The sequence below is a fragment of the Rhipicephalus microplus genome, chromosome 1 (genome assembly GCF_043290135.1).
Source record: "Rhipicephalus microplus isolate Deutch F79 chromosome 1, USDA_Rmic, whole genome shotgun sequence".
Lineage (NCBI taxonomy): Eukaryota > Metazoa > Arthropoda > Arachnida > Ixodida > Ixodidae > Rhipicephalus > Rhipicephalus microplus.
In genome coordinates, this window is record NC_134700.1 from 254,117,868 (window position 1) to 254,144,875 (window position 27,008).

The 27,008-nt window shown below is 43.0% G+C and overlaps 1 protein-coding gene across 8 annotated transcripts in view; it reads left to right on the plus strand.

Moving 5' to 3' along the window:
- The window catches only part of by (focal adhesion protein tensin), a 279,600-nt gene extending 254,429 nt beyond the window's left edge, over positions 1–25,171 (plus strand). For 7 of the 8 annotated variants that reach the window (XM_075893521.1, XM_075893528.1, XM_075893532.1 and 4 more), the window contains 17 exons: positions 413–653; positions 1,397–1,717; positions 2,325–2,511; positions 3,130–3,257; positions 4,007–4,359; positions 7,783–7,853; positions 8,377–8,527; positions 8,641–8,683; positions 13,017–13,162; positions 14,399–14,485; positions 16,011–16,136; positions 16,840–16,932; positions 19,013–19,090; positions 21,003–21,104; positions 22,616–22,784; positions 23,793–23,906; positions 24,499–25,171. In XM_075893521.1, coding sequence (XP_075749636.1) covers positions 413–653; positions 1,397–1,717; positions 2,325–2,511; positions 3,130–3,257; positions 4,007–4,359; positions 7,783–7,853; positions 8,377–8,527; positions 8,641–8,683; positions 13,017–13,162; positions 14,399–14,485; positions 16,011–16,136; positions 16,840–16,932; positions 19,013–19,090; positions 21,003–21,104; positions 22,616–22,784; positions 23,793–23,906; positions 24,499–24,661 — 2,573 coding nt within the window. In that variant the 3' untranslated portion in view covers positions 24,662–25,171. The remainder of the gene's footprint in view (positions 1–412; positions 654–1,396; positions 1,718–2,324; positions 2,512–3,129; positions 3,258–4,006; positions 4,360–7,782; positions 7,854–8,376; positions 8,528–8,640; positions 8,684–13,016; positions 13,163–14,398; positions 14,486–16,010; positions 16,137–16,839; positions 16,933–19,012; positions 19,091–21,002; positions 21,105–22,615; positions 22,785–23,792; positions 23,907–24,498) is intronic. The other variant, XM_075893539.1, reaches the window with a different exon arrangement.
- The last annotated feature ends 1,837 nt before the right edge of the window (positions 25,172–27,008 follow it).

A 27,008-nucleotide genomic window follows, 5' to 3' on the forward strand; every position in this document is an offset into this window, starting at 1 on the left:
AATACTCGTGTGCCTATCAGGTATTATGGTGATTGACTTTTGAATTAACGGTAACTGTATGCGCTAATTATGAGTATTTTTACTACTTGCTGTAGCCATAATATTAGCGCTTTTCGTTTTAATATAGCATATTTAGTAATTTTATTTGTGGCTAGCTCCAATGAAAAAACTTCAGTCATTGCGAAACGATCCTCGTGACATTATTGCTGCTTAAGTGGTCATAAAAAAAACATTTTCCTTCTTTGAGATTCCGAATGTCAGTGGTAATATACAGAAACATCGTCACTTCAGAACCTTTGGGTAAATCCTCGTGTTTAATGGACGTTATGGATATACCGAGCGATAAAATAAACGCTCTATGAACGCCTCTTCCCGTTCTCGTCTCTTTCTTTTGTCGCCGTGATCGTCACAGAAGTGGAAGTGCACCACTCAGCTGACGGTGGCCAGTCGCACCAGCAACAGCAACCAGCAGCAGTGCGGAGCCCCCTGCGGTCAGAGCACGCCGAGTTGGACGACCTGCTGGACGGGATGCTGCGAGAGATCCGCTCCATGCCCAACCACCCGTCAAACCCGCCGCTTGGGAGCCGCTCGAATCCGTCGCACTCATACGGCACGCTGCCCCACGCCAGTCCCAGCTCGTTTTCGAATCCAGGGTGCGTACCTCGGCTGGTTTTTCAACTGATACATTTACTTAGCTGGAAGTCTTTTGATATTGTTAATATACAGAGTAATAGCGACACAGCTTTAAAGAGGGAAACTGTTGAAGCTCGAGGTGAAATGTCTGGTGTCCGCCAAAAACGCTCCGCGCCGTTTTTAGTACGCGTCGTTGTTTGTCAGCCTCACCCACCGATGGAGGCAGTCCGCGCTGTCGCCGCACCGAGTTTTTCCGACGCGCGAGCCACGCTCAAGTGACGAAAGACCCGCGCTTCTATCGGGCGCGCCACATCCAGCTTTGCACGATAAAGTTTCGGCGTTGCAGTTTGTACATTCTTGCACGGTCTGTGATAGGCTTTGGCTCGACTCTACCTTGTCTATGCCAACGAAAAACCTATAGCATAAGGCCATGTTGAGCTCCCAAGATGAACCATTTTACCTGTTTCTTAAGTTTTTTAGGACTAGGGTAAACTTGTTTTTTTTAGTATGCTTTCTTGTGAGAACCGCTTAATTTTCATTTTAAGAACGTGTAATTACCCTGCTTTACCATCATAAAGCTGGAAACCTTCTCGACCGGCCTTTGTTTGAGGCACGCCAACGGTTCCCTTCCATTTTCGCATTTTATTTTCCATTTTATTTCGCATTCAACCACCGGGAAGGGGGTGGGACGCTTCGTCCCTCACCCCCTTCTCCCGCAATGGTCGTGCAAGCGTATATGAACCAGGAGTACGTCTCGTCGCAGTCACGGCACCATCTACTACTCGTACTCGTCGCACACCACATCCTCGGAGCCTCCGACGGCGGTGGCGCAGCGCAACGGCGGCGGAGACCACCATCCGGCTGGCTACCAGCGCTGGCCACTGCACCACCAGGAGTCGTCCGACAGCCGGTCGCCGGACAGTGGCCACCGAACTACGTCGCCCTTCTCGTATGGCGTCGAGTACGGCAGCCCCGCGCTCAGGCGCCGGCGAGCGCACTCCGAGTCGGCCAGGGACTCGTTCGAGGATCGCAGCTACGGCACGCTGCGAGACGCCTCGCTCAGCCCGGAGCCCATCGTCGGAAGGTGAGTGCACTTTGAAATTTTGCTGTTTAGTGTAATGAATAATGCTAGACCGATGGTTACAACAGAGGGTAGTCTTCACCTGTCTATCAGGGGCTATATGTCTCCCCTGCGTTTGACATTATAAATAGAGGAGAAGGAAAAGAGGATCGTTCCATAATATATTTGTTAAAGTTCAAAATAGCTGACTTGATATAAAGAACGTCATTGTACAGCCGCCTTTGTTTTTTAACATGAACGCATGAGCATCAACCGCCGAGTCTTTTAAGCGCCTGGTACGGATGTCCTCATGTCCGGTTCCCAAAAGAGCCTAGAATACAGCTGCAGAGAGCTTGTTCATTGCAGTCATGCACGTATTCTCGTTCATTTCGCCGCTGTGATGCGTCAAACGCCGATTATCGACAGGGTGGTCGACGCTCGTGCGTTCAGGTTAAAAAAAAAATGGGTGGCTGTAGCATGCCGTCCAAGTGAAACCATTGAGCTTTTTAGATAAAACTATAGATAACATGCTGACCCATTGATATCATATATAGCTACCTCAGACGCTTCTACGATTTGTCCACTTTTCTCTCGCAATATCTTTACAACGCCTGTGATATTTCTCTTACAGTCAGTCATGGCTACAAAAGCAACAGCAGAAACTGCGTGCTCGCCGGGAAGGTTCGTGGGAAGACAGGCATCGCAAGGAGAGGCAGTTGATCGCAGAATTGCGCACCGCCACCGCGATGCGTAGTCCCGAACCGCAGAACGGCACTGTGGACATGTCACCACTGAACGGCGACGTTGGAACGTTCAAGGTTTGCCCTCGTAGTTTTCTTATAATCCGCCGACTTTATGTAAATTCTCAAATGCGTGTAACTTAGTCGTTCGTTTTCTCTGATGGATACTAGTTTTGTATCGCATTCACGGGCAGAGAAGTTTAGCTACAGAAAATTAAGTGTTGCTGTAGAAACTTAATACGCAAAGGTGCGGGAGTTGAGCTTACCCCCAAACCCCTCCAACTGGGCGCCGAGCTGGGCGCTCGGCGCCTGCAGTCTGGCGCCCGCGCTCGGACGCGCGCTTATCTTCCACGCGTGCTTTGCCCCGCTAATTGGGGGGGGGGGCTTAGATGCTTGTGCGCGTGGGAACAGCCACATCAGGAAAGCTTCAAAAACCTTCCAACTCGTTGAGAGACCGCTTCTCCGACCTAGTAGCACGTAGGGGTACTATAACAAATACCATTTGCACGACAACTCGTATCACGCGTGTTCTTGCTACGGACAGAGCAGCAATCCGATGCTACCTGCACGTGTGCCATGTGAACGCGGCGGCATTTGTGCTAGCGCTCACAGGTATTGGTGGCTGATCGTATCAGAAACGCATTCACAGTGTGCTGTCAAGGCAGGAACATGGCGACTGTTCACGACCACTCGCAGGGCACCAATTACTCAACGCCACTGCACATCCACACGAGCAGCAAGCCTCCGATCCACCGTGGCCTCAGTGCACCAACGTCGCCCATCATACCGTCGCGGACAAGCAGCCGGGATGTGACGCTGCGCAGGTGAGAGGAGTATTTACTCAGCCCTTAGTACCATATTAGACACGTATCGAACATCATTGCTTGTCGTTCGACATGTTTCCCCTAGAACAGTAGGTGACCTCTCGGGGAGGGGGGGGGGGGCGAGTGTCTATACAGTTCGCACAGTAAAAGAGCAGCCGCTTTGCTTACTATAAGCTAAACTGCATAAATACTTATCAATATATGTATTCGAGTTTAAAACGCTGTCGCCCTGCACAACTCAGTAGACTCTGGAAGTTTCATCGAGGACGAAGTCCATGAATTCTTTTTTACGGACAAGCTCACCACATTTTAAAGCTTCCGTGCACGCCAGAAGGCCTGAACCGCAAGGAAAAAAAGGAATTATTTTCGTAGCCGTGGTTGAGATTTCAAACGTTAAACCCAATCACTCATTGATGTCGCTTGCTACTATGACGAATAACGCATTCACGAGTTGCTCTTGTAGCGTGCACACGAAGTGGACCATCATGCTTTTTGTATAAATGCATTCCCGCAATGTGCTCACTGGTAAATGAATTTCGTACTTGTCGCTTGCGCCAAGAAGGCTACGGTGCTGGAGTCTTCTCAGCCACGCCCAACAATTCCATGACATATTCAACAGTCTCCAGGTATCTTGTAGGAATTGTGGCATTGTGTACTAGAGAGAGATGTTTGAGTGAGCCCATATGGCCATCTCGGCTACTTATTACCGTGTTTAAGTTCGATCGGCCCTCCCCTCGCGTGTCCTGCAGGTACCCTCAGTGGCAGCCGCAGCCACTGCCGACAACCGTGCAGCCCATCGTGCGCCAGAAATCGGACACGTCTTTCGACCGGGAGAGGCCGTTTGTGGAGGCCAAGCGAACACACCAGCAGGCGCGAGACCACATGGCGGCCGGCAACGCGCCAGGTATGTCTCCGCACCGGCTCATATCGTCGTCGGTCGTGTACGGTGATCCTAGCGATCCCGCACGGAGACCGGGTGTGTTGGCCGGTAGTCCGCCATCCGCCAGCACTGCTCCGCCGCCGAGGCGAGACGACATTCTGGCCATGTTGAACGACCCGCCGTTCTCGACGGCGCAGAAGACGTCTTCTCCTGTCGGGACAGGTTAGCTCCTTCCAGTCGAGTCGAGCTTGCTTGAGAGAGAGTGCCACCCTGTGAACGTTGCTCCTAGGAAGTCAGCTGGCTTTGTACTACAGGGAGGATATACTATGCCGCCATCCTAGGGCCACTTTTTTATCGCTATCGGGCCTGATCTGAGAGAAATTTCTTTATCGGGTAGGTTTCTTTATGTGAATTGAATAAAGGGGAGCCCATCACTGTTGAATTTAATTCCAATCGGGCTTAATCGGGATCAGCGGTGCACCGCATCACACCGGCATAAGAGCGCAGGAACTGGCGTAATGTTTGGGTTTTTTAATGAGTATCGCCTGTGGGGTCGCGAATTGGTGAGCGCCACCACCATGCTCTTGGAGTGAACGGACACAGTAGACACGGTTGGTCCAAACCAAAGAACAAAATACATCTATTTAACTAATTTTAGAACGACGATATCCTCCGCCGAATTATTATAACATCAGTTGTAATTAACACGCTAAGATATCCTTACACAGTAATACCATACACTCCAAAACATTACAAACATAATAGCACACCCAAGGCGGCATTGCCAACGCTTGACTTACCACGAGGACCCCGGACGCGCACCCCGCGGTGCCACGCACCGAGGACCCACGCTAGAGACAACTGTTCGCGGCAACCACCACGCGCAGAAAAAAGGCCAGCTTATTTCTCGCTCGCCGCTACCAAGACTTGTCGCCGCCGGCGCTATACCATGATGATGATGATAGTGGGGATCAATGCTCGCGAACACAATGCCACCTACCACCTGGTAGTTGTAACCCGAAATGTGGCCTTTGGGCGAGACACATGCGCCACGCAGCGCAAACAACTTTACAAGTGGTGTCAGCACCCTCACACGCCACACAAGTAGAGCGGCAGAACACAGGAAAAGTAGAACGCCGTTTAGCTCCAGATGACGGGGAGTTACCTATATTCTGGCGCAGTGGCTTGTAATACTTAATTCGAACATCTTACACTTGCAGTTATCTAGCGCGTGTGGGCACAAAAAAAACTAAATGAAAAACTAATAAAATTTGGTACCATCACTGCCTGATGCTCTGTTTTCTCTATTTTTTCGTTCCAAATGACTTTTTTTCTATCATTTTGTTACCTGTACTCCCTGTAGAATCATCAGCATCAAAGCGACGTATATAATGTAGGGCAATTACGTATGCTAGCTGTGTGAACGTTGCGAGACAGATTGGCTAGACACAACTTAAATGCTACTTTTCGAGAAAACGTTCAAGTTCACTCGGTGGCTCTCTCTCTCTCCCTCTCTTCCTTATGCCAGCAAGCAGCATGTGTATGAATGATTCCTGGCCCTGCATTGCACCAAAACACCCTTGGTTGGCATTCCATGCTTATTACGTGCATCATGAAGTTGTGCACCGGCTTGGAGCAGAACGTGTTAATCATTATTGTATGAATGCATATGTTGCACTGGGAACACACTCCTACCTGTTACACGCTCGATTTGCCCAATGACTCACTCTCATAGCACCATATTGCTTTTAAATGGTGTTACCATGATCTATTGGTGATTCAGTTTTTTGTTGGGTACTAAAACAAAAACAAAAAACCGTAAGCTCTTACCTGGTGGAAATGCGTTATACGCAATCGCTTCGTTCTCATTTTTGTGGGAAGGGCAGCTGTCGCTGTTTATCAAACCTACAAAAAATTTGTGGAAGGCACTGACATAGCATGTACCATAGAAGCAAGCCATTTGCTCCTGAACATTAGAAATAGCCAGTAATTAATGTCTGTCCCCTGCTAGAATTTTATCGCGCAGTAAACCCCTGATGATAATGACATCGCGCACCGTTCTCGTCTGTGCAACTTGTAGCATGTCTGGGGTACTGTAGCATGTCTGCAGCATGTCTGGCGTTCTGCACCGCATTTATGTCGTTTCTTCAATATGTATTATTGTGATAGCAGTTATATGGACAGTCTCGAATGGTTTTTTGCCGCCGCTCCCGCCATCATTTACCATGTATGTATACGTGTCTAATTTATGAAAACTCAAGAAAGAAAAAAGGCCGCCTGAGCTTGGCGCTCATCTCGTCCCAATGTGCCGACGTGCGCTCATCTCCCACGCGTACTTTTTCCCACAAAAAAGGGGGGGGGGGTTAGACGTTTGTGCTCGTGCGCTTATTATTTGGTGGAAAGAAGCGTGCCTTCGGCTTCCACCGGTACGATTGCTATATTTGCCGGGCCCACAAAGATCACAAGCTCGCTGCACAGGCCCCATTTGCGAAAAGAGCGCGCTTTTCATACACGGCGAAGTATAACAATTGGGACACTTGTGAGTTTGCACTCATCTGTGCCTGTGGTTACGTTTCGTGAGTCGCTTTGTTTAAACAGCGCGTTAAGTGTCGCGCGGTAAACGTTGTTAGTTCGCTCTCGTCCTGTGTACGTTGTTTTCGTGGGTCATATGTGCGTGAGCAGCGCGCTGCACGTTTCGATCTGCTTGTCGTTCTCAGCGTCACAATCCAAGTTGTTGCTATTGCATTCATTGCTTCGCCTTTGCGGCGAAAGTGTAACATTTCGTTAAACTTCCGCCTCTGTTCATATCATAGAGTTAGAAAAGTTAACAAATGATGTCGCGAGTTTCGTTCCGGCCGCGGAGGTCACACTTCGATGTAGGCAAAATGTTATCGGCTTATGCGCTGTCTGATGTCAGTGCTCGTTAAAAAACCCTGATTGGTCGAAATAATCCGTAGTCCCACCCCCCCTACGGCACGTCTCGTGATTGAATTGGGGTTTCTGGCTCGTAAAAACTCCAGAATTTATTGTTATTAAGACTAATTGATGGGTGGATGAATAGGTGCACTTTATTAGGTCTTTCGGAACACGCTTTAGCATGTTGCGGGCCGCTCCCACGTCGGAACAGAAAGAATATTAAAAAATACTAAGGATGACCGATTTTTTTTTTTTACTTACTAACTGGAGTCATTTGCAGGCAACTACTTGTATTTTAGTTTATGGGTTGATGCTTAGCATAAAAAAGGCTGTAGTAATACGGCCTGTGTCGATGCAGGCTTATTAACTATTACGTCCTGTTTCCTTCATTTTATATTACGTGTTTCTTTACGCTATGTCGCAAAATTTTGGCACTACCAGGAAGCTAACCCTGTTTTTGAATCCACGACTTGTTTTCATAATTCGTTCTCAGTGCCCCATTAACCGCATGACTCTAACCTCCTTGACACAGTGGCCAATGATGTTGCAATACATGCGCTTGTGTATCTGCTGTAATAGTGTGTTGTTTTCTGTAAAACAAGCATGTAACATACATGCAACGCATCTTTCAACCCTTTTCATTGCACGAATGCTCACTAAGTGCACAAATGAGTTGTACGTGTAGAGGTTCCTGCACCGCACTCTGCAACTACGTTTCTGTTTTTGCAGCACAATACAAGGTAGAAGAACCGGTACAATTGCGTGAGATGGCACCAATAGCCCAGTCAACTCCGAACAAGGTAAGACAATCAGCGCAGCCTTTTCTTTTTTCCTCCCGGCTAACGAGAGAGAAAGAAATGATTTTGTACACCTTTTCTGCCTACTTGTAAAGCTGCTTTCGCGAGAGTTTTCACCATTTAATTAGCTAATGAGGTTCACATAACAAATATTGTAAGAACACGTGGGAGGCTTTGTTACAATATAATGTGTATTTTGACAAGTCTTAGATGTAGCGTTGGCAGGTATTTTCTACATTGCCAGGTCTCAACCATCAACCTCACATATCATTACATTGCCAGGTCACCTTTCACTCCCGTTATATTTCGTGATGGCTTTCATCGATCGATGAATACCTGTCTAGTATAATAGGTAAACTATAGCTCAATAAACAGGGCAGAGAGGTAACACCGACGGGACGGGCGCTACTCGCTTTCTGTTAAGTGCATCACCAAAGGGTTCAAACTTGTATTAGGTTAAATGCCTGAAATCCCTTCCTCGATGTCAGTGACAAATATATTTACAATAGTGTGTAATGTGTGATAGTACGGGCAGGACGACAGCTCCCTGGAAGGCTCGTCGCCTTGGCCCACGAGGGGAACGGACGACAGTCCGTCGGCCAGTCCTTCCAGTGCGACGGACCGGCCGGCCACGCCAGCATTTCCTGTGCCTCCGCGGACGCCCTACATGAATCAAGGTGAGAAGACGACAGTCGCTCTGCGTAGACGCGTTAGACGCTGCTGTTGTGACATCTCATCTGATATTTAGCACAAAGAGCTTCACGAGTTACCGTTATCTCTATCTCCGCAGACTCGTCGGGGGGACTACCGCCTAAAAGCCCAACCCTTTCGCGGTGAGTGAGACGAGGTGGTTTTGCCTTTTGTACTTGTCAGTATCGCGAAGTCTTCTGTATCTAAATTGTCGCTTCATCTACTTAATCGTGTAGAGTGATTTATATTTTGCATTCGAAAAACACCTTGCGGTGGTTTTCTGCACGCGAGTGTGTGGTGGCGTTTTACGTAAATCTGTGACATGCATATGCGTAAAGGTGTTGGGAAGGTACAATGTGGCCTGCATATGCCTTCTGCACTGTTATACTGAATATCACTTGAAACTTGTTAAACTATAAGAACACCAAAGGTAGGTAGCTTATCTTCCTACTAAAATTTTGAAATACTGCTAATGCTTCATTCCCGAAGTGCGGTGCGGCATAATTCACGCGCGGTGACTTTGAAACGCGACCGCCACCAATGCGAGTCGAACAGGAGTCGGACAGCTCAGTTCCGAGAAGGGCTTCCCTCGATCTTCGCCTCGTCGCTGGCAGAACTGACTTTCTTTCTCTCTTCCTCTCGTTTGTCGCCCCACATCTGTATCACGCGCGTAACACTCCGCTTTTCTGAGATACGCTCCCCGGGAATCGTACCGCCGATTCTCGGCACTGGCTTTGAACTCGCCACCGTCACCGCCGCCCATGATGACGTTAGTCGTATTTTCGGATTGCAGATTATCGCTCGCTATCAGTGCGAATTATTGCCCAATATTTCCGTCCCCGTGTGCCTCTCTCACCGGAGAGTCGGTCCGGGGGTTGTCGCAGTTCATGCTGTTTTGCCTAAAGTGAAAGTAGGAGGCTCGGCTGCTATAGACTCGGTATACGTTGTAGAACGCCGATCGTGGTTTATGCCATTCGTGCAAATAATGGCCTGTGTGGCTACTATGCAACACCGGTTCTTTCTGCGGTATTCCACAATCGTGTGTGCCGCGGCCAGTACGTTATTCAGGTGCACTAGCGGGCTGCCATTTGTGGGGCATTTCAGATGGTGTCAAACCACTTGCCCGTTTCGTGAGCCCAGCACTTGCACCTTGAATAATAATAATAATAATAATAATAATAATAATAATAATAATAATAGGAGGAGGAAAAAATGGCAGTGGCTTAGCTCAGCTATGCCAGGATATACGTAGCGTTAGCAAAGGTTCAGCTGATTATTCTTAGCTTTCCAGATATCATGCTTACAGCTGTTTCAATGACACACACACGGTATACGTATTATGTGGCACATGTGTATTTATTTTGCCGGGCAAGTACTTCGGGATCCGATGAGTTAAGCTTCTCCCCTCTACTGCACCGTTGAGCAGCATTTGCACTCTCCTTCTCCTCGGCTATACCACAGTGGCAAACGCCAGTCAGAGGCGCTATCAAGCGGCTCCAGCGCAGTGTCAGATGGCGACTGCACAGGGAAGGCGCGTGCGTCGGCGTCCATATGTCTACCAAGGCTATGACGGCACTCCTCTGGTCGAGTGCGGCCACGGCTGAGTGCGAGGGAGGTGCCGGCTCCGGTGCCTGACACCACTGATAGTTTGTGCAGCGCATCGAATTGCGCGCACACCGGCGGCGAACTGCACGCGGCGGCGGCGAAGTATCATTGCGCATGCGCAGACCAGTGCCACGCGAAATTGGCTCAGCGAGGCCAGTATAGCTAATGCTACAAAAAATTCGAGCTCCTAATGGCGCACGGATACCCCATCCTCCACCTCCTTTCCTCGAGGCGTTACCATCAGCGTTCTGCCTTGCTTTTTGAATATACTTGCCTTTAACGCATAATAACTTTTGTTTATTAGATGTGCGACGTTAGGCCGGTGTTCTTTATGATGTGAAGCAGTGTCTTGTGGAGTCTGTTGGCATGTATATGGTCATTCCAGCGACGCAGGCGGCGCCATGTAGCCGTGCTCTGAAGCTGTCACACGGTGATAATCTGCGACGCAGTCAGTGATGCAGTTCGGTCTCTTAGTAGTCGTGAGCCAATCAATGAACGCGTCTTCACGCTTTGCGATGCTGACGTAAACGCTCGTGACATCACCGTCTCATCCGCCATTTCGACCTTCCGCTGTGCCGCCTATAGTCACTGGAGTGATCGAATCTAATGGTCATGTCATTATCGCGAAAGCCAGCTTGAAGGAGGTGACTGTAGCGTTCCACCATTTGTACGCCTTAAAGTGGAAGTTATGTTAGCAGCTTTGTCGTGCTCTTGGCTTGAATAAACGTGCAGGATTTCCTGAAATCGTCTGCATCTATAGCTAACTGCTGTTTATAGCTGACTACTAACGAAAATTGTGTTTTCTATCTTGGTGATATGTGATGCGCTTTGTTTCAATAAACCTGAAAGAAAAACTTTCCTTGCATGTACCTGCTTCCATTTTCCTGGCTTTTTTGCATGCTGCTGGATTCCACTCCCCGCTTTTGTTTTTGTCCGGCTGAATTTCTTAGTCGCCTGCGTAACCTCAGCGCCTCTTTTCGAGGAGATTTTTTTGTTTTGAGGCCAGCACTGCGGCGTCGATGCTTCTCCAGTGCTCACCTTTTGCGAAGGTATTTACCACTGCGAAGCAATTCCTGGTTACTTTCATGTAATTATGCATCTCATTATCGTTTCACACGCATGTGCTCTTGTTGCAACTTTTTTTTTGTTTATTCAGGGCCTGTGCCCAAGAATAAACATTATAAGTCGCGCTTGTCTACATGCCTTTTCTTGTGAATATAGCCAATGAGTTTCACTAATTAAGCATTGAGCTTTGGCTAATACTTTGATCGTTTATTTTTAAGTTATAACAATAGTCTGCTTTAGCGCTGACAAAGATTTCAAGTCGACCGAAATTGACGTTTACGGGGTCAATATAGCAAAAGATTCATTGTGCGGAGGTTTTACATCAAAGCACATTAGTGCCTTACACTGTGTCGAGACTAACTGATACAAAATGACACGGCATTCACATCGTGGTAGTGATTAAAGAGAGAAATATGAATTTCAGAACTATACCATCAGGGGGCTTGCACACTTCAGTTTTACCGTAACTGGAAAACACGTGAATTTCGTATAGACTTGAAAAATTTGTCGAAATAAGCTCTCAGTTAAGGTAACTTAACCTCGATGGTGCGCACATTTTTGCGAAAAATTACGGTTGATCCAATTTGTTTCTGAAACGCGGAACATATTGGGAAAAGGATAGGGATGGGCTAATTGTTAGCTTGAAATTCAAAGTGAATAGTAGTTTGGTCGAATAATTTTGAATTGAATAGTTAGAATAGTACGTATCACACGTTATAAAGAAAGCATTTTGGTCATGGCTCATCTAACTTGCACAATTTTATAAATATTGGAAATAAGCACATGCGAATGTCAATTTTCTTTGGTTCGATGGGGAGCACGTGAAAACTAATTCCAGTGGTGGCACGATTTGAATAGTGAAATGACATAAGTTATTGGCGGCAAAATACGTCAGGTTTCAAAATTTGCCATACCTAGCGCACACAAGTCTGTATAACATGCTTTTAAACTTGACTATTTGATCGATGTACCGGTAATCTGTACATTTGGTACATTTAACTTTGAAGTGCGGCTTCGCGGCAGGGCGCGTTCTCTTTGGGTAGGTGGTTTCTTGTCATAGCAGTAATATGCTGCAGTTAAACCACCTTTGCAGAAAATAACTGGTGATCAATTGTTTTCGTTTGTTTTGAATGCTTCGAAATTTTCGATTTCACGTCGAAGCAAATGTGAACATTGCAGTATTTGTTCTAATATTCACATATGCCTAGAAAATAGACTTGCGTGTGCTTAAACCGGCTAATTCTTATGGTCGTGGGTTCGAACCCCAAGTTGTGCGCGATGCTTCTCTTTGCAACTTAAGAGGCCGCTGTGGCAGTGTTCGATGCTTCGTGGAAATATTCGCCGTCCATGCCGCCGTCGCTCTGACGATCAGTAAAATCCCAGGGTGATTAGGTTTTATCGCGCCCTGTGTGCTGTATGCTGTTAGACCGCCTAGAATACATGTCAAGGTGTGCACCATCTTTGCGGACGCTGGTCCGCAAAGATGGAAGTCGGCTGGGGGGAGTTGGGAAGACGGCAGGGGGGAGTTGGGGGCTTAGACGAATGCGCCGCTGCAAGAGGGGTAGAGGCTAAGCGGCTGTGAATAGAGACGAATTCCCCGTATACATAGTGAATAGCGGCAAAGGCGCGGCGTGCCACTGATAGGTTAGCTCTCCTTTCGTCCTCTTTCAAGTACCGCTTTCTTGCTATGTCTCCTTGACTGTTAGTATCGCTTTCTTGCTGTGTCTCCTTGACTGTTGGTACGCTAACTGAATAAGCTTCGGTAACCGGATTGTTTTAGCGTACTGACAGCAGCTTCCTTTTTAGCCGGAGGAGCCCCTCACCGGCCACCGTGAGTGCCTTGCAGCAGAGCCTGCCCCCTTCATCGGGACTTCCAACAAGTCCCAATGGCCAGAGCTCACCGACAGTCTACTTTGGCCAGTCGAGGAGGTCAAGCATGCTCTCCCTGGCAGGTGAGCATATGTCGACTTTTCTAGCCGAATCACTTTGGTTCTTCTTTCCCTTTCTTCCATGCTTTTGCCTGGACAGCTTTCTGGTGAGGTGAATGAGGAGGACCTTGGGTGCTTTGTATTCAAAGTTAATGACTTGGTAGGCCTGCCACAAGCAAAAATTCTAATGTCATAATGCAAGCTGGTCCTCACGGGAGTTTGATGACACTGCACCTGTACATGTATAATAAGCATTAACTATGGCACCTAGCGAGCAAGTGTTTCTTGCAAATTGTGCAGGTTTCCTATTAAGGCACACCTCGAGTTGACTGGTTGTTGCTGCCCAGTCTTCTTTTTTGATGTAGTAAAGTCTAATACCATTGTACATGCATAATTTTATGAAGTATTTGCCAATGACACTGTATGATCATAGCACTCTCTGGATGCACTCTAACAGAAGATAGATGCACAAAGCAGCATGCTCATGCATTGATTCACAGTAACAAAACTTTGCTTTGACATACTGACATGCTTACACCAATGCAACCAGCACTGCTTTCTATTCTTGCACAGTAGAACTTCGGTTATATATTTTCTATGTATGATGCTTTTAAAGTCTGGTCCCAGTAAGGAATTGACCGGCACCTATGTATCAGAATCCTTTTTCCTTGTGTCACTCCCACAATAATACTGCCTGATATGTTGAAAACTGTTACAGAAATGGATGTACTGATGCGGTATGTCAATGGTTTTGGTGATGTGGACTGCCACAAGGCTGTCTAAGTGTTTGAAAAGAATCTGGTTTTCACAGAGGTGTGAAAGAATTGCCAAAACTAAAGTGATGAATAGTTTTTTTTCTGGTTAAAGCTGTGTGCAATGTGCCTGGTTTCATTATATGGCAGCATTTTTTCTCAATTTAACCAAGATGCCCGCGTCATACATTTCCTGGCTACTATGTATCTGCATCCCTGTAAAAAACATATTGGAGATGTTCTTCTGTATAGGGACATACTTAGAAATACCAAATTAAATTTTGGTTATTTGCACAGTACTATAGATTGCACTACTGTGTTCTATACACAAGTATGTACAGGCTTAAGTAGGTCTTGATTTCGAAGCTTGGGAGTGTTGGTTAAACGTTGGAAGATGCTGTGTTCCCTCTTATATTTAAGCCATGACTAGTGTAGCAGAAAGTATTAAGTGTTATAGGTTTGAGCAGTGACTGTAGTCATTTCTCATTTTCTTTTTTTGCAAATACAGATTCTCCTGAAGTCATCCATCATCACCCTGTTTTTGTTAAGGACACCTCCAAGTATTGGTACAAGCCCAACATCAGCAGGGAAGAAGGTACTTGTTTATCTAAAAAAGTGAAGCAATCACATATGTCACACGCAAGGAGCTCTTCAACTGAGACAGTGTTTAAGCAAAAAAGGAGCTAAGAGAGGCAATAAAGTCAACTAGGAAGCAAGAAATGAGATAATGGAGAAAAATTGTACGGTTTCTAGAACTGCAGCATGCAATACCAAAATGCAGCATCAGTTAGTTCTTCCAATCCATCTGTTGTGACATTTATTAGCTTCAAGTGCTAACCGTCCTCGCTCATCCTGCACTGATTGATTGAAATGCAGCAAGGTACAGCAGGCATTCTGCCAATGCAAACCTTAATGTAGAGATGGCTTCAAGATTTACAGCAATAGAAGAAAGAATTTGCTGTGAAATTCTCGACATAGAAATACAATCTATTTAGTGTACTCTTCCTAGACCAAAGTAAAAAAAATAACACTTGAAAACACATTGATAAGCTGGAATATCAAATGAACAAAGTTTAAACTAAAAAATACAAAGAAACATTTGCAACAAGGAGATTGCTGTTTGATGCCAAAAGATCAGTGGCTTACTGAAGTGTAGCGTGCTAGAACTGACCTATTGATAGAAACGTTAAGAAATGTTGTTAGTAGAGGCTTCTTTGAATTCTGGCATCATAAAAATTGAAGAAGTGTTTGAAAGTAAGAGACATGGACACTATACAAGGAAGTACAAATATAGTAGTTAAAATTGCAAAAACATTGAGCAACCATATTAATTCAATGGTGTTTGCTCAATATGTGGAATATGAACATCATCTTCATGTATGATAGTTTGGGGCAACCATTGACCATAGGAATTATTACATTGTATAGATGTGCTCAAGAACAATACACAGAATAGGTGATGCATTTCAGAAAAAGCCATATCTTTCCATGCTGGATTGTCCTGTTGTCATCAAATAATGTTCACCTTAATTTCTCTTCCTCCTTTTCACTGCAAAATAACTCATATGAGTAAGGTATAAAATGGAATATTCAGAATGTCTTCTGATCAAAGGAAGTGTCTCAAGAGTTAGAAACTGTAGAAAAATTTCTGCTGTGACATTTTTTTTACTTTTCAGAGAAAATTGCATACGACATGCTTTATCATGTAGTAATTCCTCTTCGGACTCATGTCAGTAGCCAAGATTGTTCACAATTGCTTACTGCTCTATTTATAAAGCATATCATCCAGTTTTGAGCTTAACTCAATTGAGGACTGTAACTGGCAACATGCCTCAGTACCATAAACTTATTAGGTTGGAAAGACTTAGCGATACTCCTGCTGCATTTTACATCAGTTTGCAGCTTGGAAGTATTGCACATGTCACATTCGATACATTTAAGTGAGTCTTATATTCTTCTGTCATTTGCTTCATGTCTGGTGTGGTTATGAACGAATGAATGATCAAATAAATATATATCTTCTTCAAAGAACTCCCATATTCACATATATTAGCTTGGGATATATGCATCTAATTTGGAAGAGAAACGCTGTCTACTAGCAATAAAACATGTTCTTACAGCCATCCACGTGTTGAAGACAAAGCCACCGGGCACTTTCATTGTCCGGGACAGCAACTCATTTCCTGGTGCATTTGGTCTGGCACTCAAGGTGGCAAGCCCTCCTCCGAATGTCCAGACTCGATCAGGTAGCCGCTTTTGGTTATATTCAGAAACTTGTTCATAGTGTGCTCTTTTATTTCTCAGTAGATTTGCGATACATACTTACTCATTACTCGTTTGCACATTACCTTTTGGTATGTGCAGATGCTGGCGCTGATCTTGAGACAAGCCAGGATACCACAGTGGCCTTTGTGCACATTTTGTTTATTGAGGCAGAAGCCTTTGGTGGCTCGTAAAATGTGAAAAGTGATCATTAATGTCGGCGTCAACACTAACAATGCAGAAAATCGTTCACCAGAGAATCGTCATCATGACGTCACAGATGAACGAGATTTGTGATGTCATCTTGACGTCACATAACTTGATGTCAAATGATAATGTTGAAACATGAAATTATCACTTGGTAAAGTGTATGTTGGTCACAATGGCATTATAAAACGACTAGAGGTGCAGACATGCTTAGCAGAAATGCGATGCTTTTGATCCTGGAGGCATTTCTAAACTGCGTTAGGTGCAGAAAGGTATTGGAGGAAAACCAATGCAATGAGAGAAATGTGGAAACGTGCTACATAAAACGTTCATGCAACTTAAAAAAAAAAAAATAAGTTCAAGCCCAGGCTTTAGATAGAGGTTTTAGTTGTTTATTGAAAATAGACCTCTCTATAACATGAATGAAACTTGTTTTTCTGTTTCATGTGTATGTTAAATTTGTCTATATTCTATATAAAGGTGACCCATCAAATGAGCTGGTACGGCATTTCTTGATTGAGCCTACTGCCAAGGGGGTTCGACTCAAGGGCTGTGCCAATGAACCTGTCTTTGGTGAGTACTCTTTTTCTCTTTGTTTTTTCGTAACACGCTTGTATCTCTACGTGTCTCCAAATCTTAGATTGTTGTTCGCCACATATACAGCACTGTCGTCAGTATATTAAACTTTACAACGAAGCAGTATCCAGAATGGCCACTTGCTGTTACATTTCAGTGGCATGAAAAAACAGTAAGAGTGGTCAAGTAGTGTGGAAAGATATATGTGAGGACATTTGTACTGTTCTGCAGTTGGCCGTAGAGGCAGCTTTGTAGTCTCTGAAAAAGACCAAAAAATAGTCACAGCTGATTAGAGATGTTCTGAACAGCTGACAGTATCGTATAATGCTGTTTGTTGTAGGCAGTACACCCTGCTGCAAAGTAAAAGTACCAGGACAGTCGACAGTATTATACCGATGAATAATTCCAGCTAGAACATCATAATTAAACCCCTGAGGAAATAGCGATTGGGAATCAGGTGTGTCAATCTAAAATAATATACTGACAAGGATTTTGCAGATGTACGAGATGCATTTACATTGTTGAACTGCTGTTCTTCATCCATTAAGGATGGAAAGGGAAACCCGCACTCGGTGCACATGCGCACTTGATCTGCAAAGACGAGAAAGATGAAGGGCAAAATAAGAACAACCAGCCCAATGTGTGGGCGTTGCCTCTTGATTTTCTTACAATTCTTACCTGATGGCATGTTGCATGAGTGTTGGAGTGGGTTTCGCTGAGACTAAGCAGAAGTGCAATTGGCTGTAAATATTGAGAATTGATGCATGTATTGCATTATAACTGTGCCCACATCAGCAGTGGAACCAGGGCAATGTTCCACATTCTACTGCTGGCATGAATCGTATGAGTATGCACACAACATAATAAGCCAATAAGCAAACTAGTGTTCATTTTGAATTGTTGTTTCACTTGCTGGCGCAAAAAATGTTGCTATTTTCAAGCTGACATTAGAGCTGGTATAGAATTACTCCCAGCTTGACCACCCACAAAGTTTTCTAAAATTAACTATAGGGGACACTGGCGCTGCGATCACTTCAGAACCATAGGAATGATGGGTAGTACACGGATTTGACTAGTCTTCATGCTTTCGGGCTTTGAAGGCTCTTGTGGCTTTTTTTATTGCAATATTTTGGCTTTGCTTTGAATAAGGGAACAAACAGTTTTGATCTTCGTGACCCGATTTGGATTGGGGAGCCTAAAAGTTTATGGTGTTGAAGTGCAACTGCTGAACATTTGCTCATTGTCGATTGGTAACAAAGCAGCTCCAAGCCACGCAAGGCCAAACAGACCAGAAAGTACAAAGATCAGGCAAATTCATGTACTACCAATTATTTCCATGCTCGCTAAAGCGCCATAGATTGCAGCTCCCATAGACGCTAGTGCCAAAGTTTCCTCTAGTGTATTTATATAAAACTCAATGCTGCTACCATCCCTGTGCTACCACTCGATCTCGCACTTGCTAGAGAGCCTTCAGTGGCAAACTATGCTAAAAAAACAAAACAAAGCACAGTCAGTGCATTGCCTATCATATCATATATGTTCAATTGCCAGAACAGGATTTTGTCATGTACTGGTGGCATGAGTGCTGTTTGCATGCCACACATAAGTGTTCCCGAATGGTTTGCAGTGTATACACTGATATGTTAGTAGAACGGGCAAGAAATGCCAACATTATTTAATAACTGAACATTGAGTAATGCTGACACGAATATTTGTTGAAGTGAAGTGGGGGCACTTAAATCGTGACAGCTGTTGTCCCACATGTTGCATTATGCCACTATTGAATGAACGAACTGAAAAATTTTTTTTTCGGCGGTGTTTGAAGTATGCACAGCATTTTTTAACTTCACATCTGTTTTTTTATGTGTGAAAATCGATAAGCTGTATAACTGCATAGTTCTGAATCTAAATTGTATGGAAGTTTGTACAATAGCTTAGCTTCTGTTTGTGCGGCCTTCTATTACAAAATAGAGTGAAACTTGACAAAAAAAGCTCACAACTTTCCCTCCATGGTTTTTAGTAATTGTGCATAATGTTCTGAGCGAAATTTTCAGTACATTTGTGCATGCGTATGCAGGGAGCCTGTCTGCCCTTGTTTACCAGCACTCCATCACGCCGCTGGCTCTTCCTTGCCGACTGCTGTTGCCGGAGTCTGGTGAGTATCTTTACCTGTTCATTAAATATAGGCCTTTAGAATACTGCTGTCTTATGCTGTTATATGAACCACGAAATGTCGAGAGCTACATATTAGTACATGAAATTCTAAAATATCTACAAATGCGAATGGACTGAAAAAGCTCAACTCCATAGCATGCATTTTTTATCTACAGGATACCAAAAGTCAATATTCAGCTTCATGATGATTATGTGAAGTTATTTGTACTTTACTCACAAATTTCTGCCAGCATTTAGTTTTATTTCTTCAAAATACAATTTTACTTCAAAGCTGAGTAGGATGCCAAAATCTGTTTGTATATTGTCTGCCAAAATCTGTTTGTAATTGCGATGTTGGAAATACTAGATAGTATTTCTAACATTGCTACATATAATTTACCAAAACTATCATCCTATCATATAAGTGTAGTATGTGAAGCAGGAGTACAGTTATCACTTCGTGATGCTGTTTTATATTAACATAGACTCAACAAGGTGGGCATATCATTTGTAAACTTGCCTGCCATAGCTTTCTCTATGATGCCCTACAATACTCTAATAAAGGGAGGTTCTTACATCAAATGTCTAAGTCTGTGTGCTGCTTTATGGTCATACTTGGTCACTTTACTATTTGTTGTTTTCAGCAGAAACTAAAAGTAGAGGGTCTACTATCCCAATAAAGATTATAAAAGTTCACCATCAAAAAATATTTCGGTGCAAAACAAGACATAGAAGTTGCCGGCTGTAAACTCCGCCCATGGCCTGCGACGACCGTTTTGCCATAGCGCATGTCATGTCATGAACTGGAAGGACCAGAGCTGTAGTCTTCTAACGAATCTTAGCCACTGAAAATTGTTCAATTTCAATACCAAACTGGAAAAAGCCAAGTTATCTAAATTTCAATCGCCTCTGACCACGGACTGGAATACAGACACTCGCTAAACTTTGTTATGTCACTGCTCACGAGTGCACTGTGAAGCTAGACACTCACGTAGCCCACATGTAATAAAAATGTTAAATTATAAATTATGCGCTCAAAAAAATCCGCTGAAGTTTCGACATCTTGTTCGCGAATGCACAAGGATCAACCAATGTAACACAGATTATGATCGAAAATTGGGTATCATGCTCTCTCCAAGTGTACTGAAAGCATAGCTATATGCTGTTCACTATTAGCTGTTGCTCTGTTCTGGTTTAATGCAGCCAATCGAGTGTAGATATTGTTAAGCATTGTTAAGTTACTCACTGCAATTTAGCTGGTTTGCTGTTCTGACAATGTTTGCCAATATTCCCAACACGATGAGTCAATTTTATTCATTTTTGATCATATAGTATCTTCAATATTACTCATAAATTTGAAATGACATGTGTCTTCTCGGTCTGTTCCTGCACTTTTTGAAAAGTAAACTCGACCACATCTTAATTTTTATAAAAAGACGAAAATTCAGTTGTTTAAAACTTTGCTAAAGTTGTTTGACTAGCCTAATCCTGTAGTCCTTACCTTTAAACAGACATGATTCTGCAGTATTACTTTCTGTGATACCAAGTGTAGTCAATGGCATATGATCAAATAAAATGTAACTTTAATAAAATGTAAGTTTAACTTTGATGTTGCACATATCAAAACACTCTCCGTTTCCTTGCTGGAAAAATGCAGCATCTTATGTAGAAAAATGTATCAGGAGATACCATAAAAAGCTTGTGAACACAGACAGCATCAAATATTGCAATGAGTGGCCAGTTCTGAAAAGACTAAGCAAATTTCAGAATATACCTGGATTTAGACTGGTTCTTTCTCACTTCAACAGTCATGAATATTTTTTGTCATGCACCGGTTTTCATAGCTAGTGGCAGCTTTGTTCATTGCCAGTGTAAAGCAAGGCACTCAGAGCAGTCTTCGTTTTCTCATACAGAAATTGGAGGTGAACCCTTCTGGACAGGCGATGTTGTGGACAGCACCACCGCACCAACAACTGCTGCTACTACGGCTTCTAGTCTGCTGCAGCAAGGAGCAGGTGAAGCTTCTACACAAATTTGAAACATGCATAAAAAAGGTCTTTGCTTTAGCTATTGTGTTAGGTTATCTAAACTTATTTTGTCTGAAATCACTTCAGGATGCCTACAACAATGCATGCATCACAATTTCTTTTTGTGTCAACAAGTTGAGAATGGTATTTTTGAGACATCTATATGCTCCAGTTCACAAAAAGGAAACTCTCTGTTATTCTTGGCTGATTTCATGCCTGAATGATTATGAATGTTGAACAAACCATTCTCACATCTCTTTTTATAAGACACCACAGCTTTATTGCTTATAATCTTTTGCCATGAAGCAGCATAAGAAGCATAAAGTTTTATAAATATCAGATATGATGCTATTGTTGTATCAATTATGACATTATCAAGTTAGACTACAGAAGGATGCTTTATACCTTTTGCCATAGCCATAAATGCTTTGGCTGGCAATAATTAGGTGATATCTTTTGACACACATACAAATGCCCAATAAAATAGATGTGAGAATGGCTATTGCCAATTTGTGGATACTCACATACGTCATACAGATGATGTGGGTTAGTCTTTAGCAAGTCATGAGCATTTTAAACTGCATGAATTTTTTTAAACTTCATCATATCACTTAAAACCACAGGTAATTTTTCCCAAGTTTTCTTGACTTGGACATGTTGGTTTAAAGTGGATGTGTCAGTTACTCATGCAGCAAATGTGGATTTCTAAAGTGTCCTTTTTTTTCGTTTCTTTTTTGGTTGGTAACAAGTTACCAAAAAAATGTTTCTTTTTTGGTTGGTAACAAGTTTATTGATGTTTCTTATTGCTTTTTTGTGAAACACAAGTATCTATTTTAATTAAATGGAATGAACCCAAGCTTTATTAAATACTAATACTAATTGATCTAGTGATGGTCTTAATTCTGGGTCATTGTTGAGAACTCCTGTTAGTTGTATGATAGCAACATTTTGAATTTATGTACGCACACTGAAATGGGTGGCATAAATCTATCTTAATTTTACTGTTTTGGTAAGCCAGTGTTTCATCATCATAAATATCTTATCTAGTCAGCATATTACATCTGAAAGAAAAGCGTGATGTTGGTTCTTGTTTACACATAGTGACTGTCAATGTTCTTTTGGACGATAGCTCAATCCACAGCAAGTAGAAATGCTCAGTTTATTTATGTGAAGGGGTACACCTGGTATCCACTGAGTTTGCAACTATTTATGATATGTATCGGCCACCATAGCTGAGTGGCTACTGTGCGTGATATTATTTTAATAGCAGTGTGTGGCAGCTGCTTTCAATTTGCAGTGAGGAGAAGCAGGGTACATTTAAAACAAACGAACTCTTTCATAATCTCGCATTACAATGAAGAAGCATCGCTTCCTAATAGCTCACATAAATGGCTGTGAGAAAGTTGCCTGATCTTTGTATATATCCCAAAAACTTTGCCCCATTGAAGATATCTATTGTAAAGCGTTTCATAATCTGTGCACGAACTTTCCACACACAGCTTGCAATGTGTTGTACCTATGCACCATGGACATGGAGTCACTGACGGGTCCACAGGCAGTACGACGCGCTATGGCTGAGCTGCTGGCCATCTCACCACCACCTGTGCCCACTGTGGTCCACTTCAAGGTCTCCTCCCAGGGCATCACCCTCACCGACAACAACCGAAAGTATGAGATATGCTTGAAAGTTTGCCCATGTAGGGTGCAAAAATACATGCTGTCCGCTATGTGTACTTAAAACTTGATATAACAAACACGGATATAAAGAAATATTGGTTATAACGAAGTAAATAAAAATAGTCTTCCAATAGATAGTGTTAGCAATGTACCTTCATAATGAATTCTTGGATACAACAAACTTTTTGTGGTGCAAGATGTAACTGTGTTATAATGGGGTTTGAGTAAATTTAAAGATACTTCTTATGTAGGCGCTAAGTATGTCATAAAAAATAAATGGGAGCAAGCCTTCGGAATAAATCTTGATCTGGGGTGTTCTATCTATGATCTATGAAAGAGCAAGTACTTCTATTCGAGGAACTGAAGGGTTAATAGGAACATCTCGCTGCAGACCATTCTTTTTTAGCTGTAGTTTAAACTATAGTTTTGCAACAATGTTTCAACAACTTTATTATTCTCTTCGACTCTTCGTGACAGACAAATAAAAACAGTTGTTTTTTGGGCGCGGCTTCACAATTACAACTTTTTACACAAGCAGATAAGTTGAGAGTAGTTGCTCATTGCAGTGAGATTAAAAACCCTGTCAATGTTGCTTAGAACAGCTTCACAAGATGTTGACACAATTGTAGCCACTAATTATCTCTAGCTGGTCCTGAAGGGTGTTCATGCTGATGAAAATGTGTAGAAAAAAGCACACTCTTATAAAGTCTGTGGGTATTGCTCATTGCACCTGCTTTAAGCAGCAGGAGATAATGTGAAGTCCACTTTCCTACTCAACTTGTTCTTTATATAGTAGTAATTAGAGTGCAGTTCATCTTGTTTACTTTCCATGTGGTCGAAGTTTTTAAAGCCCTCCACTATGGAGTCTCTCATAATCATATGATGGTTTTGGGGCGTTCAACCCCACATATCTATCTATCATCTTGTTTACCTCACAACATGTCCTTGAAACATTGTTGATTCCTACAGGAATAATGCTTGCACCTTTTTTTATTTCAGGTTATTTTTTAGGAGGCATTACGCGCTTAACGCGATAAGTTTCTGTGGCACTGACCCTGACGACAGGCGCTGGACTCAAAAAGATGAAGATGCAGGCGTCACTGTCACTGCTAGGTATGCAACTCTTCTGTTGCCGGAAATAGCTGATTATTTGCTAAGGGTATACATTGACACACAAGTACCTCATATTTTTGTTCAGAAGCCTTAACACTCTGTTTTCAGTAGCTGCCCACACATTAATTACAGTATGGAGCATTAATTTCTCATGAGTGCTAGAAATAATTACGAAGCAATGAAAAAATGAAATAACTTCCAACGGACCTGCAAGCACAAGTTCACAAAATGACAATATATGCTGCATATTTTAGGGGCAAAATGGCTATGTGAAGCTGTATTCAGAAAAGCAGTGGTGGCCCTACATGAATTTCTAAAAAGGAACAAATTATCTGTCAGGAATGCCTTATTTTTTCATTGTAAAGCCAATTCAGCTTAATAGTCTTAGTTGCAGAGTTGTTTCCAAAATGATAACGGATACAAAAGATAAAGGTTTGGCCAGATTTTATATCTGACAGTGTTTATGGGACTGCAGAGACACACCACATATAGTTAAAAAAGGGGACCATTGAATAAGGAGCATCTACTTGGCATTATCAGGAACTACATGTATATAACAACAAGTGAACTGTTGCCTTTCTTCCATCTCTAGGTGCTTTGGCTTTGTGGCTCGCAAACCAGCGAGCAAGACAGACAACCAGTGCCACTTGTTTGCCGAGCTGGATCCAGAGCAGCCAGCATCGGCCATCGTCAACTTCGTTGGCAAAGTCATGGATAGTGCTGGAATATCAGCAACGCGGGCAAACATGATATAGACGTACTCTACTGGTTGTACAAAGCTAATGCGAGCTGTCTAGCCGTATCTCTCAAGGTTAGTGATGCTCTGAGGGCACTGCTATTGCTTTGAAGGCGCACAAAAGGCAAAGACTGCAGCTGCGATAGCACTTTCTCGTGCTGCACCGTTAAGCGTGTGTTAATATTCTATTGTGAGTGTTCCTATCAGCACCACGTCAGTGCAAGCCCAAAGTGCAAAGCCTAATCAATTGTTAAATGCAAGAAGATATATTTGACATCGAATCTTAATAATTATGCAAGCTAGAATACAAAGCAAATATACAAATGTTTTACATACTTGAGGCTGAAGGACTGTTTGAAACAGTGACACTTTCGGCTTTACTTGCGTTCGGGGTGAGGAAGCTAAAACGCTTACGTTGACGTTATTCACTGCAGCAAGAAAAAGGCAAGCCAAAAGGATGTCTCGCTTATGGAAGGCCACAACAGGTCGCTAGACAGCTTTGATTTGGTAGGGCTAGTGAATTGTTGTACATTGTGATCAGTTTATAATCATTGTTATGAATTAAGAAAGAATTGTCATTTTTCTTAGACCTTTTTGCGCAAAAGCAAAGCTTGAAATGCTAAGACGATGGCTATGGTTCTTAATAATGCACATCATGTTTCAAATGAAATGAGAAACAAATCTGTTTGTGCTTGCTTTTAATCTCTGAGGTAATAGCAACCTTACCATGTGTCACAAGAGGGCCACAAGTAGTGGTTGTACCATATATCGAGCATTAAACGTACACATTTGATTTTCATTAGTTCCTTGCAGGTCTTGCAATGAGCTTCTAAGTGTTCTAATCATCATTTTTTCTAAAGTGCAACAAAAACTTTTTTGTCTGTGTGGAAAAAGAGTGCATAAAAATGAAGCATTCAGCATTCATATTATGTTTATTTAGAGACATTGAAAAAGATGTGTGAATTCAATTCTACAAAAATCAAGATAGATTCTAAATTAACTTATGCACAGCATCATTCTGCCTCTACATTTAAAAGTGCAAAACCAGCTGCACTAAAGGGCAGCAGTTAAATATTCACCCTTCCATGGAGGGCAGCTCAAATTAAGTATAGTTATTTTTAATTCAGTTGCTTCTTATAATGTAGAAACAGGATATAGGAAGTAGTTTCACAAACTTTTATGGAAATATTTATACCGAAGGGGGTTATTGAGGGGTAAATGCAGTACCGGAGTGTCTCATGTTAATAATGAATTTGAGTACCACACTGATATTATAATGTAAATTTTCTTAATTTTAGTGCATACACAAAAATAAAGAAAGCACGAACAGCACTGCCCAGCACATGTGTGCTGTTGTGCAGTATTTTAGTGCAGATGTGAAGAAATAAAGTGGTTAACAAACGATCTGTGAGAAAAAAAAGCGGGGTTTACTGCTATTCTTTTCCCGGCACACTTCGTCCAACACAATATTGTACACAAGTATGTGTTCCTTGAAAGTGTAAGTGTTCCACAAATAAATGGTCGGATCGCACAGGTTTCTTTTTTCTGACCCAGAGGTTAAGGTGAGAAAAACATCTTAAGATCAAATGATAATGCAAGCCACTGCTATTATTGCTTCATTTAGTGTACTGTCGCTACTGTGAGCTCGTGAACTGCTTGCTTCATGAATTTTGCATTTTCAAGATCGTTGTTGTAATGCTTTTCCAGAACGCGGGAAATTCATTTTGACAGGCATAAAGAAACCCTGCCTTGCTATTCAGTAGCGGCCACACCTTGCTGCAGTGTGTACTCGAAGTGTGGCTTTTCAATGTGGCAACAAAGGGTGTTCTAGCTGTGTGAACAAGAGTGCCTATAGTGCATTGACATGTGTTAAACCTGTCATTGGGTGCAATATGACTCGCCCACAAGAAGGCCTTGCAAGGAACGTTTGTTTCATGTACTGCTGTCAGTGCACACGAATGTGTCCTTCCGCACAAAATATGTCATGGTATTATTGTGGCATGAACGGGCAGTTACCTTATTGCGACCGTTTTGATGCACATACTTCTGCTAAGTGTTCACTGTTTTGAAATGTGACTCTGCATTCAGCGCTTCATAACATATTACTCTATATACATATAAATATTATATATAAGATGCTACTGTTGATGTTTTCTTTGTAGATTGTCATAGAAGTGCCATCTTTTAACAGATTCTTGTCTCGCTAATAAAGTAAAGTGGCTGTACTTGCTTTGTTTTTTTTATGCATATGACATGGCACGGTAAAATGCTTTCTAGGTTAAGCTAGTAGTACTTTGCTGTGGACAACAACGCAGATTTTCACGAAATGGCCCTTATTAAGCATGCAGGCCCCTGTAATATCTATG